The 13102-nt window shown below is 36.1% G+C and overlaps 1 protein-coding gene across 1 annotated transcript in view; it reads left to right on the forward strand.

Moving 5' to 3' along the window:
• LOC149792005 (uncharacterized) overlaps positions 1-12739 on the forward strand; it is a 28194-nt gene extending 15455 nt beyond the window's left edge. The window contains exons 2-8 of the mRNA XM_089970501.1: positions 3841-3986; positions 5332-5485; positions 6957-7130; positions 7907-8004; positions 8248-8432; positions 11083-11222; positions 12406-12739. Coding sequence (XP_089826627.1) covers positions 3841-3986; positions 5332-5485; positions 6957-7130; positions 7907-8004; positions 8248-8432; positions 11083-11222; positions 12406-12507 — 999 coding nt within the window. The 3' untranslated portion in view covers positions 12508-12739. The remainder of the gene's footprint in view (positions 1-3840; positions 3987-5331; positions 5486-6956; positions 7131-7906; positions 8005-8247; positions 8433-11082; positions 11223-12405) is intronic.
• Positions 12740-13102: the final 363 nt, after the last annotated feature.

Here is a 13102-nt window from a genome sequence, read left to right on the forward strand (position 1 = left end):
TTTCATTACCATGTGGAACTGAGCGAAAGATTCACTTTATTGTTTGTGTAAGAGATAAGTTAAAAAAAATCAGCCTTATGTGCGGTAACAACTATCTTAAAACCGTTGGTGACTGTTAAATAGCATGCTTTAAATGATGCCGCTTTGACGCAAGGAAACGAAACATTTGTGCAGAAAAAAAAAAAAAAAAAAAAAAACGGCCGCATCGACAAACAATAAAAAGCCTTTATGAGAGCAGACACAAATGTGTTGCATCAAACTGGATAAAATAGTCTGGGTCGCCGATACATCTCTGTAATAGAATCTAACTCTTGTCGTTGAATGGTAGGTGTGTGTGTTCCTTAATCATTTTAACATTGCCATTCTCTTTTGTCCATATAAATTGTCAAACGTTTTCTTTTTCACCATTTTAATAATAATAAGCTCGTTTTTCAATGTAAACAATTTTGTCGCTATCAACAGTTTTGTCCAAATAAGGACTGTTGTCCCTATAATAACGTTTCCCCATTAACCAAACAGCCTATATAATTTTAATTTCTCCCACAAGAGGCTGTCGCATAGTAACCTACGGAACCCTATATAATAACGATGTGTCACCCAACTGCCCCATATAACTACTGACACACACTGAATCATTTTTGTTTCTTTTCTTGCTTGCCAAGGACAGCAAATAAAGTTGAATGATATTTTCCTTTCCATCGGGTGAGATTTAAAACATAGCTTTTGACATATGTGTGTGTGATTAGGACTTTTAACGTAGCTTTAAAATTTTTGATGTCATATCGCTACGATGTCTGCAGTGAGACAGTTTATAGTGATGTCTAACACTGGGGCATCATGCTGCAGACATGTATCATGATGTCCCATCCAGTCACATTATCCTGACACCAGGCCGACCAGTCCTAACATTAATCTCTTAATGATGAGCGCCTAGCGAGGCAGCTGTTAGTAACATTTTTGTAAGTCTTTGGTATTACACGACATCCCACTTCCGAGGCGGACACTCTAACTACTAGGCCACCGGAACGATCTTTTGATATGTGAAATTAAGAAATACAAGACAAATCATCCAAAATAACAATACTTGGATATATGTGCATATTTAGTCGATGGCTGCTTTATTTGACATCATTTGTGTGACCTCTGTTATATATCTTAAATCAAGAACGTTTCAGAATCTTGTAGTTGGCATTAGCTTTGTAAATGGTCTGTTCGCCATAAATTGATCCACAGATAGTACGACTTCTACTAGAATTAGTTATTGTTGTTGTTGCTGTTGTTCTAGTGTTTAACGCCATTTATCAGCACAAGATAGGCTAGCAATTCTTAGAGTATTTCTGGTGAAGGATGAACCTGGGAAAACCTGAGAAAGAACCACAGAGCCACGGGAGACTAATGTCAAGTTTACTAACGTACCCACATTGGCGAGCCCAAGTCTCGAACCCATGCAGTCAGAGGTGGCGGTGATCCATAAGGGTTAAGGTTAAAGACCAGTCAGCCACTCGGGGCCTCTATGCAGTTAGTTTATCTTATCAAAATAACACTCCATGTGTAAATCTTGTGTTCGTAGCAGCAGCGATAAGTAAATTTGGATACATTATCATGTGTAACTGGCAAACTGGATTTTGCCTTTGGGATAAATATTGTTGTGTTGGCTTGACTTCGCTTAGGAAAGGGAATATCCATGTCTATTGCACGCTCGCTTGTGACTGACGAGCCCTATACGTGACAGGCAAGTCCGTCCACAGAGGCTGCAGGGTAATGTCTGGGTTGTGGTGGGTGCTGCAGATCGTTCCCGGTTTTTCTTCGCCATCGTTTTTCCTCCTAGACGGCCTGTCTGTTTTCTTAAAAAGTGGCAGCTGACTGGTGAACTGTCCGTCGCCAGTTTTCACAGCCAGCAGCTTGTAATGCCCATTGACGGTGATCGATGCCACAGGTAGCGAGGGTCTTTTCCAAGGTGTCTTTATATCTATTTCGAGGTGCCCCTCTATCACGGTGGCCAGCTGACAGCTCACCATACAGTGCGATCTTTGGCAGGCGATGATTCTCCATCCTGGACACGTAACCTGCCCAGGGAAGATGTATATTCATGAGCGTGTCCTCAACGCTGGTGATCCCTGCTTGTTTGAGGACTTCAGTGTTGGTGATGAAGTCACTCTAGTGGATGTTGAGGATGGTGCGGACGCAGCGCTGATGGAAGCGTTCAAGGAGGCGGAGGTGGCTGCTGTAGGTATCCCAGGATTCGGCGCCATATAGGAGGGTGGTCAGTACGACATCTCTGTAGACGCTGATCTTTGTATCTCTCTTGAGACTGGTGTTGTTCCAGACTCGTTTATAGATTCTGCCGAAGGCGCTGTTTGCCGTGACAAGTCTCTTGTCGATTTTTTTGTCGATCTTAGCATCATATGATATCACACAGCCCAGGTAGGTGAACTGGTGGACTAGTTCAGCTCTGTCTGGTCAATGAAGATGCTTGGTGGTCCGTACTCTTCCTTGGAAGCAGGCTGGTGAAGTACCTCAGTTTGCTTTAAGTTGACAAAGACCAAATAGCTGGCAAACTGCTGCAAAACTGAATGTTACGCGCTGTAAGGCAGCTTCCGTGTGGGCAGCAAGGGCGTCGTCGTCTGCAAAGAGATGTTCTCCAATCAGTTATTTCCAATGTCTTGGTGTGGGCATGAAGTCGCCTTAAGTTGAAGAGGTTGCCATCAGTCCGATATCGGATATAAATGCCATCAGTATCTTCTGTTGCTTTTTGGAGCATCATGCTGAAGAAGCTTGAGAACAGTGTGGGGGCTAAAACACAGCCCTGTTTCACGCCATTTGCAGTGGGGAAGGTCTGTGGCAGGTCGTTATTGGTTCTGACCTGACCAGCTGGTCTTCATGTAGTTGGATGACCATGGTAAGGAATTTAGGACGACAGCCGAGCTTTTCAAGAATTTTCCACAATCCAGTTCTGCTCACCGTATCAAATGCCTTCGACAAGTCCACAAATGTGATATACAGTCCTTTGTTTTGTTCTCGGTATTTATCTCAGGACGAACACCATGCCAGTTGTACCCCTATTGGCTCTGAAGCCACATTGACTCTCTTGAGCATGCTCTTCTTCAATGGTGGGCACCAGTCTGTTTAGCAACACTCTAGCAAGATTTTGCCTGCAATGAAGAGCAGAGTTATCCCATGGTAGTTTGAGCTGTCAGACTCCCCCCCCCCCAACCTTGTTTTTGTACAAGGTGATGTTGACTGCATATCGGAGGTCTTGTGGACGTTTCCTTCGATCCCAGCAGCAAACGAAGAACTCGTTGAGTTTGGTATGCAATGCTAGGCACAAATAAACTGTAATGCGGTTTCGATGTATTTGTTCTAGCTCACAAAACACTCATTCTATTTAGTATATCATTTTTAGGCAATGCAGAATCTAGCGTCACAAGGCACGTTGGGAAATCGTATGTGACACTATATCAATATATCTTTCACATCTGAACAACTATAGGAAATAAAAATATGAACAACATACTGCCAAAAAGTCTATATATCTCACGTGTTTCAACGTACATTAATGGAAGAAAGAGTTGGTTGATATTGGCAGCAGTAGAAAACATGACTTAAACACATTCATCCCATACAGGTAAGTCTATTATAGGGTTAATGAAGCGAATATAATTTGTTTAATAGAGCGATGGACAGTCTCATTCCAGTTACCGACTAACCCGAACTATATTCACGGGTATGACAGAATAGATTAACGACTAGTATATATATATATATATATATATATATATATATATATATATATATATATATATATATATATATATATATATATATATATGCACTATTCAGGGTTTCGCTGCACCAACTCTCTGCAACAAAGAAGTAGCACATGCTATATTAGACAAGTATGCAGAACTTGGAGGAAATTTTATCGACACAGCCGATGCCTACAGTTATGGAAAATCAGAAGAGATCATCGGAACCTGGCTGCAAAAGTACTATTTACTTTCTGAATATCTTCTTTTTTTAACTTTTGTTTATGCATTATTACTTTTAGAACCTTCTTTCTAAACACGTTTCTCTTAACGTAAACTTCAGTTTGTAAATAGCAAAAACGTATTTCTTCTGTGAAGATAATAACCATGGATATGAAATAATGTATTTCTTCTGTGAAGATAATAACCATGGATATGAAATAATGTGAAATTTGTGCTTTCACATTCACACATGAAATGGATATCTGGACGGCGAATGTGAAAATTGTGTTAACACACTCTAACACGAAGTGAATATCTCGGTATAATATGCTGTCATATTTATTTTAACAGACTCACACGAAGTGAATATCTCGGTATAATATATTGTCATATTTATTTTAACAGACTCACACGAAGTAAATATCTCGGTATAATATATTGTCATATTTATTTTAACAGACTCACACGAAGTGAATATCTCGGTATAATATATTGTCATATTTATTTTAACAGACTCACACGAAGTGAATATCTCGGTATAATATATTGTCATATTTATTTTAACAGACTCACACGAAGTAAATATCTCGAGAAGATGCACACAGCTTTATCCAAGATCAAAGACTGTATTTCACAACGAGTGAAATTCTTATTCCAATAAAACACACACACACACACACACACACACACACACACATGTGATGTGATTTTGGTTTTAAACGTAGCTTTCACATCGTTTCAGTCATATCGCTGCGATGTCTGTAATGTAGCAATTTATAGTGATGTTTAGCACTGGGGCATCATGCCGCAGACATGTAGCACTTACATACATACATACATACATACGTGGGGCCCCGAGTGGCCGAGTGGTCGAAAGCGCTCTCCGTTACCGATCACTACCATCTCACCTCTGTCTGCGTGGGTTCGAGTCTCGGATTCGACCAATGTGGGTATGTGAGAAAGCTTGCCAGTAGTTTCTCGAGGGACGGTGGTTCTTTCCGGGGATTTCCCGGGTTCTTCCTCCACCATTAATACTGGCCTCCATGTATAGCCTATCATGTGCTGAAAACTGGCGTTAAACCCTACAACAACATACATACATACATACATACATACATACATACATACATACGTACGTACGTACGTACGTACAGAGAACATTTTACCTTTAAGTTCTTGATACATGCATCGATCTATCCGTTAGTGTGATCTTCCTTTCGTTCCTAGATGAACGCATATTACAAATTTAGACAAAAAAACGATAATGATGATTCGATCTTAAAATGTTCAGCCAGACACTATCACTTAATCTTGTCAAACTACTTTACCTGCATATTAACAATGTTTGATTAATGCCACTTAGACAGGACAGAGAGAAATTTGTGATTGGGACAAAGGCGCGAATTCAGATGGACAAGACCAATGTGAATAAAGTGGGACTGAGCAGACGACATATAATTGAGGCATGTGAAGAGAGTCTGAAGCGTCTACAGACGACATACATTGATCTCTATCAGGTAATAATAATAATGATAATGATAATAATGATGATAATGATAAGAATGATAATGATCACGATGATAATGATAATGATGATGATAATGATGATGATAATGATAATGATAATGATGATAATGATAATGAAAATAATGATGATGATGATGATGATGATGATGATGATGATGATAATGATGATGATGATAATGATGAGAATGATGATGCTGATGATGATGATGAAGTCCAAAATACATGTATCCGTATGATATTAGTGAACAACAAAAATATAAATGCTACTAACTGACAATGCAAATTAAATATACATAATACTAGATCTAAACGATAATTAAACCACGGTTTGAGGGACATAAATCAAAACAGTTCCGAAGTTCTGCCAGAAGATGTAGTAAAGAAAGACAGACAGACAAACAGACCCACGGACAGCCATCTATCACTTACTCTTCAGATTTTCAAATTTTAATAATAATAATAATAATAATAATAATAATAATGATGATGATGATGATGACGACGACGACGATGATAAAGCTGCTGTTGCAGCTTCTTTCTTGTGATAGTATGCGAAGATGACAAAGTATCTTGCTGTGCCCATTATATTTGCTATGCTTTTTATTTTAATTGTATTCTCCAGATTACCCGGGATTACTCAACCTCACTTTCCGCGTGCATATGTATTTTGTTTCTCCACTTATTATCTGAGGTTTTTCGCTTTTTCTAGTTACTAGCCTTTCTAACCCTATAATACCAACTGGAAATAATACGAGTTCTTAGAAATGGTTGATGATCCTTATGTTATAAGTTAAAATTCTGCTAATACGTGTGTATGAATTTGGTAAAAAAAATTACTCTGTAACGTACGCAGAAATATTGTAGATCAGGATAGCTGTACATGTGTAGTTCTTTTTGGCTTCTGTTTTCGTTCGGATTTTTTTTTTGCTGCGTTTTCATAAAAATGTAATTCGAGAATTTCAATAGCATTGAAATCATGTGCATGAATTAAATGAGTATGTAATATCTAGCTTAAATATCCATAAATTGTATATTTTTCTAATTTATTAAAGTTTGTTCCTTTAAAAGGACTTTACAACATTTTTGGAAAAATTAATTCAAACTTAAAAACGGAAATATTCATTTCAGAAAATCACCCGTATGCACATGAAACAGATGAATTTTCATAGTTTGCGTTGTATTTTGTCATATAATTTTAAGAACCATCCACTGATTGTATATTATCATACACATTTAATAACCCTCCATTGATTGAATGTTATCACGCACATGTAATAAACCCCCATTGATTGTATTTTATCACACAAATTTAATAACCATCCAATGATTCTCATTTGCCGACCAATATTCTTGATTAGAGGGAATTAATTTCCATGATGCCATCCCCTCATCGTTCACGTCCATGATCAAAATAAATCTTGAATCATTTTTGCACAATATGAACGTGTGTTTGTTTTGCAGATGCATAACTGGGATAATGGTACTCCAATAGAGGAGACCTTGCGCACGTTCGACGATCTCGTTCGTTGCGGGAAAATACGATACTTCGGAGTGAGCAACCTGTGTGGATGGCAGATGCAAAAAGTTGTTGACACAACGAAAATGTTGGGACTAAATCCAGTCATAAGTCTGCAGGTACATTTTAAATCCAAACTATTTTACACATTCTTTTCTTTAGGGTTTTGTTTATTATTATGATGATGGTGTTAATAATATCCACTTTTCAGTTCATACTTTGATTTTAATTTGTTATCTTTATTCTAAAGCATCTTTAAGGAGAATAGATTCCATTATTTCACATAATGTTTCAACTTAAACAAAAGCCTAACTGGATTTCGAAGTTATCGATTGGTTTTAATTTGCATAAATTATATACGTATGTAATATCTTACACTTTTTGTAATTTACTGTTCTGACTTTGTTGTCCTGTTTTCTAATATATATATATATATATATATATATATATATATATATATATATATATATATATATATATATATATATATATATATATATATATATATCTTGCCCGTGCAACTAACTGCTCATTCTCCACTGCGTGAACGATTTTGCAATGCCCTGAAGCGAATTTATTATTTGCTTTCTACTTATTTAATTCTTTTTAATGCTGTACGAATTCAGATTAGATAGGCGCCTCCCACAAGTAATTCTAAAAGAAATGAGCAAGGGTTGCAACAAAAAGTAGACTTTTCAACAAGCGTGCAAACAATATATGTGTGAGATAAATTTTAATTGAACGTCAGCACGTGAAAAGCTGTACTGAAAAGCGGTACTATTTCGTAAACTTCTTTGATGCGGAATGTCTGCCCCATCAACTGGCTTGTGTCCTAAGTACGATTTTGTTCGTGTACTATGATCGTTGCTAATCAGATTTTTGTGCTGATTTTCAGCAGCAGTATAGCCTCCTATGCCGTCAGCCGGAATGGGAAGAGCTTACGGTATGTCGTAATGAGGGAATAGCTGTTCTTCCGTGGAGTCCGCTGAAAGGGTAAGACTAAATCGGAGCAATGCATATATTTGTCATGAAAATGTCCAAGATGTGTGAGGAACTGAAGGTTAAAATGAAAACAAAGGGAATCAACAAAAGAACCAATTAAAACCAAACAAAACAACAAAGTAAAAAGAAAACCCGGCAAGTAACAAGATATATAAATAGAACATGAAGCAATCAATTAATGAAGTAATCCCTGACTCGATAATAAAAAAAAATTTTTTTTTTGCTTATTTGCAGGGGCCTTCTGACAGGAAAATTCCAGAAAGACAACAAACCGGAAGCTTCTAATAGTAGAATTGGATTTATCCATTCCGATGAGAAAATGGCCAACCGAAATAGTTCCCCTGCTTGGAGTGCCTATGCTAATGACGAAATATATTGGAATCTCATAGAAACATTGAAAACCATCGCAAAATCCAATGGTAAGTATAAGGGAGGTAACTAAGCATGGACATCACACGTCACATCATAAGTAAAATAAATAAACTCCATAGACATGTAAGTAAAAATCATCGCGTCCTGATTCATTCTATTTGTAACTTTTCGATATTTTCTAAAGAACTCTTCTAAAACACCAAAAACATTCCTTATTTTTCATTTCATCCATCCAAAGAAGCTGCTGTCATCGTAAAAATAACACATTTTAGCAGTTCAAATTTTTTTTGACTTAAATATTTATGAAACTATTTGTATGTGGTGTAAATATCAGTAAGTTATTCCGAAATTATGTTTGTTTATTAATGACCCCAGGGGTCACGTTCCTAACACTACACTGCACAGTCTGGGAGACACTGTTATCAACCATGAACACAATTTGTTTTAAAGATTTTTTTTATTTTTGCTATATGAAGAGGACCGACCGGGAAATCAAATTTTTATCTAAGAATCCGACTGTGGCTGGTATTTGCTGGTACTCCATTGCTTCTGATTGAGATTTAGAAGAAGTACATATTGCTACAATGTTGATAAAATTTTCCATCCGAAGCAACATGTTGTAATTGATATACGTGCAGAAGTCCTGCAACCTTTTCACGTAGAAGAAAGTGAGGAAAACAGATCCATATTGTTTATGTGTTAAAAATATCCAAATAATGTATAAATCTCTAGTCCACGTGTTATGAAGAGAATGCATTATGACTTTCTTAAGATAAGGCTTGACATGTAACCTTAAAGTCAATGCATCAATACAAAATCAATGCATCAATACAAAATCAATACGCCAATACAAAATCAATGCGTCAATACAAAATCAATGCATCAATACTTTCTGGCAATGAAAACATTAAAAATACAGAGTTTAAAATGGTTGTATATTAACGAACATTCTGTGAATTTGAACATTTTAAATTCCTGTTAGTCTGTGAATTTGAACATTTTAAATTCATGTTAGTCTGTGAATTTGAACAGTTTAAATTCATGTTAGTCTCCTAAATGAGCCCTGACATTAGCTTGGAAGTGGATTGTATGTATTAACTAAGTACTCGTGTAATATTTGGGTTCGGTTATGTCCTAAAATATATTCTGTTTGAGAAATAACTAAAACTCTTCTCACTTGTGACATCTTGTAACTGTTTTGACCGTATGGTACTTTATTTTTCTGACTCGTTTTAGTACAATAACCTCACACACCAATGAGCTTTGACTTAGTATCTGACATTCGAGTAGTGTCTTGTACGTTCGGTTTGTATACATATTTGCAGTCACTAATGTGCAAGGACAACTATCACCAACATTTTGTTTTCGGTATGACTTGAAACCTACTCAGCTTTTAATTCTTTAATATTAGAGTGTATTGCCAGGATTCTCCTTGTTTGTATAATTGACAGTCTTGGGCAGACGAGGAAATTCTTGCAGATAATGATAACTATTTACAAGGATTGCACTTGATTAGGGGAGGCAACTTATCACACAACTATTTCCAATCAACAATAGAGTTGTTTCCCTTATCAGCGTCCTAAACGCCTACTTGAAGTTTGTTATGGTAGCGGAAGAAAAAAAATTATATTCGCCCGACGAACGCACAGATGAATATGTGTGACAGGGAAAGAATTGTTCTCATCAGATGACCGCAAAATATGTATTAGTAAAAACATGAAATTAATATTAGTAAAAGCATGGAATGTGAAGATAATAGAGCCTCATTCAATGACCACATGTAAGTTAATACGAAAGAAATTATATGGGTGAGAAAACGTCACCAAACGAAGCTGTATAGCGACAACGTATCCATACTTCAAGGCGATCATCTATACATTTATAAAACTGCTAACAACTCTTCTCAAAAGACACGAACTAAATGTTGAATATATAAATCTTTCAAACTCATGAAATTAGATCCTAGATTAAATATTCCAGAATAAGCACCAAAGAAATAATTGCAGTAAATAAAATTTAAAATTAAAGTGGAGACTACAATATAATATTAAGGAAGAAGCCCATGTCTTGCTCTATTCATCTTAATCCCGACCGTTACATGCTGGTTCAGATGAAGCCCAGCATTTCGTATAAGAAGCGGTGACATATATTTCTCACAGTATATATTTATTTTGCTAGTTTGTCAGGGGATTGCACTTTCTTTCTCACTAACTCCAAAATGGATAAGTCAATTTAAAAGACACATTACAAAATATGAAAGAATGTGTGAACAAAGATAAGATATTTAAAGCCAACAAAAGCAAATAAGCAATATGTTGCGAAAGAACTTAATTCCTACGCCGTATCAAGCTCGAATACGGAATGCAAATCGGAATAAAAATCTTACGTAGTTTTGTTTATATATTTAATGCATGGCAAGTAAAGTCTTTCGAAATTCAAGCCCCCCGCCCCCCAATCCGTTCATTTTATTATAGGCTTAGCACGTTTAATAACAATCCTATATAAACAAATGTTGCATTTCAAGACTACAGTCTTTAGGAGTAATGCAGGACGAAATGGAGAAACTGACTCCGCATAGTGTTATGACCAAAAAATATGTTGACACACAAATTCATCTAAATAATTTTTTTAATGAAATAATTCATTAAATCAGCGCAAAATAAAAGAACCGCGGTGATCAATGTTTCAATTTTTCAGGTAAAACTGTTCCCCAGATTTCGTTGAGGTGGTTGATTCAAAATGACGTAGTAGCATCTGTTGTGTGCGGAGCTACTTCCGTTAAACAAATTGAGGAAAATATGGGTGCTTCGGCTGGATGGAAATTGTCGGAGGAAGAGGTAAGAAAACTCACTGATCAATTTCTCTGTTTTAAAGTTGTTGTTCGATAATTTGTAAGTTTCAGGACAACTTCTGAGACCTCGTAACTAGAAGACATTTCTTTTACAGGGTTAATCTGGGAATTACTATATTGTATCTCTTACGCAATTAGCTGATGTCTAAAATAAGTTGCTGAATCTTGAATTCGATAGCGACAAGATCTATTTTCAAAAGTTTCAGGGTAAAACAGTTTTATAAATTTATATTATAGTATTATAGCTTTGGATGAACTTCTATTGTTATATTATATTTTCTAATAAAGGCCATGCCTGATTATTGAAATGAAGTCTCCTGATAATTGTTTGGATACAATTGTTTATTGACTGATTGTAACATTCAGTTTTAAATCTATGCTCAAAAATGTTATGCTTTTCAGGGCACAAATTTGATCACAACGGATCGTCCTTGCAAAATACATATCTGGGGAACTAACAAATAGTTGAAGGATTGAATTTGTCCCTCATATGAAGATATTACGTAGAAAAATATATAAATAGTGGAAAAAAGCCTGTTAGTAGATTCTTTTTAATTGGAACACTTCAGTTGTATTTCTCCTTATTTACATACGCTATTTTTGTTATTGCCGAAGGGTAGGAGACTTTAAATTTCGACGAGAAAGTTGCCACCGTACCGTTTTTCACTTCAGCACTTGCTTGAGCTGGGCCACAATTGGAATCCCCTTACTGCTCACTTAATGGAGGCATTGTAAGCTTCAAATTTATAAATGGTGAACTTGAAATATGTGGACTCCTCAAATGTGGTATTTTATACAAATGTAAACGTTTTATGCTTCAGATCACAAATTTGATCAAGAAAGTCAACTTGTTATGCTGGTCAGTGTGTCTTGTCTTGTGCAACAGACCCATTTCTTCCTGTTTTTCGTGTTTCGCTGTTTACCTCACTTGTGTTGTCATTAACATCTAGAAATATCATAACTAACTGTAGCGTCAACCCATTATGTTTGCTTTTATTTACTTCGATATTTGTGGTCCAATTTCATGACCTGTCCATCTGTTGCGTACGTTTATGTTGGTTCCAAATTCATATGTTGTGTGACCATTATCAGTTTTAATCTCTGCAATAATGAAAGAGACGATACAACAGCATATACTGTTACTATTCCGGTCATTCTTCTTCTTTCAGATTATCCAGTTAGAGGAGGCGAGTCCAAAGCAATGCAACTATCCGTATGATATGATAACCAAATGTAATACATCCGATAGGATTAATCCTTACATACAATAAAGGAGGCATTCTTGAGTCGCATTTACGGATCTTATATGACAGCAAGCGGATGTGTATGACACTCAAATTTAAGCTGCGATCTCAAACTAGGAAAATGTATTTAATTTGTTTCCCCTCGATATCTAAATGATGTCAAAATATGTAATTTTATTTCTTGTAACTATGTAGTTAAAGACTACATCGAAATATGTAAAGTTATCAGATACTGTGCTTTAGGAAAGAGAACAATCAAATAAAAGTATCATATATATATATATATATATATATATATATATATATATATATATATATATATATATATATATATATATATATATCATGAACCACTCTGTGCACGATACTTTATTGTATTAAAAAATCAAGCTGACGAACGTGTCCTGAGTGTTCCAAAAGTAGTGTACAATACTTACGTCAATCACTTAGCATGCGTTTTGTCCTCGTTCCGCGTGACGAAACGGTTCTTTAATGGAGTTTACCGTAGGCCTTGTCTTAGTTGAAGCATAACTCACTGAATGATTTTTTCTTGCTTTCGTGAATAATCGATATTGTATCGGCTTGCTGCAATTACTGGGAAGCAAGCAATACAGTCGTTTTA

Source organism: Sinohyriopsis cumingii, chromosome 9, assembly GCF_028554795.1.
Source record: "Sinohyriopsis cumingii isolate HCF-2022 chromosome 9, ASM2855479v2, whole genome shotgun sequence".
Lineage (NCBI taxonomy): Eukaryota > Metazoa > Mollusca > Bivalvia > Unionida > Unionidae > Sinohyriopsis > Sinohyriopsis cumingii.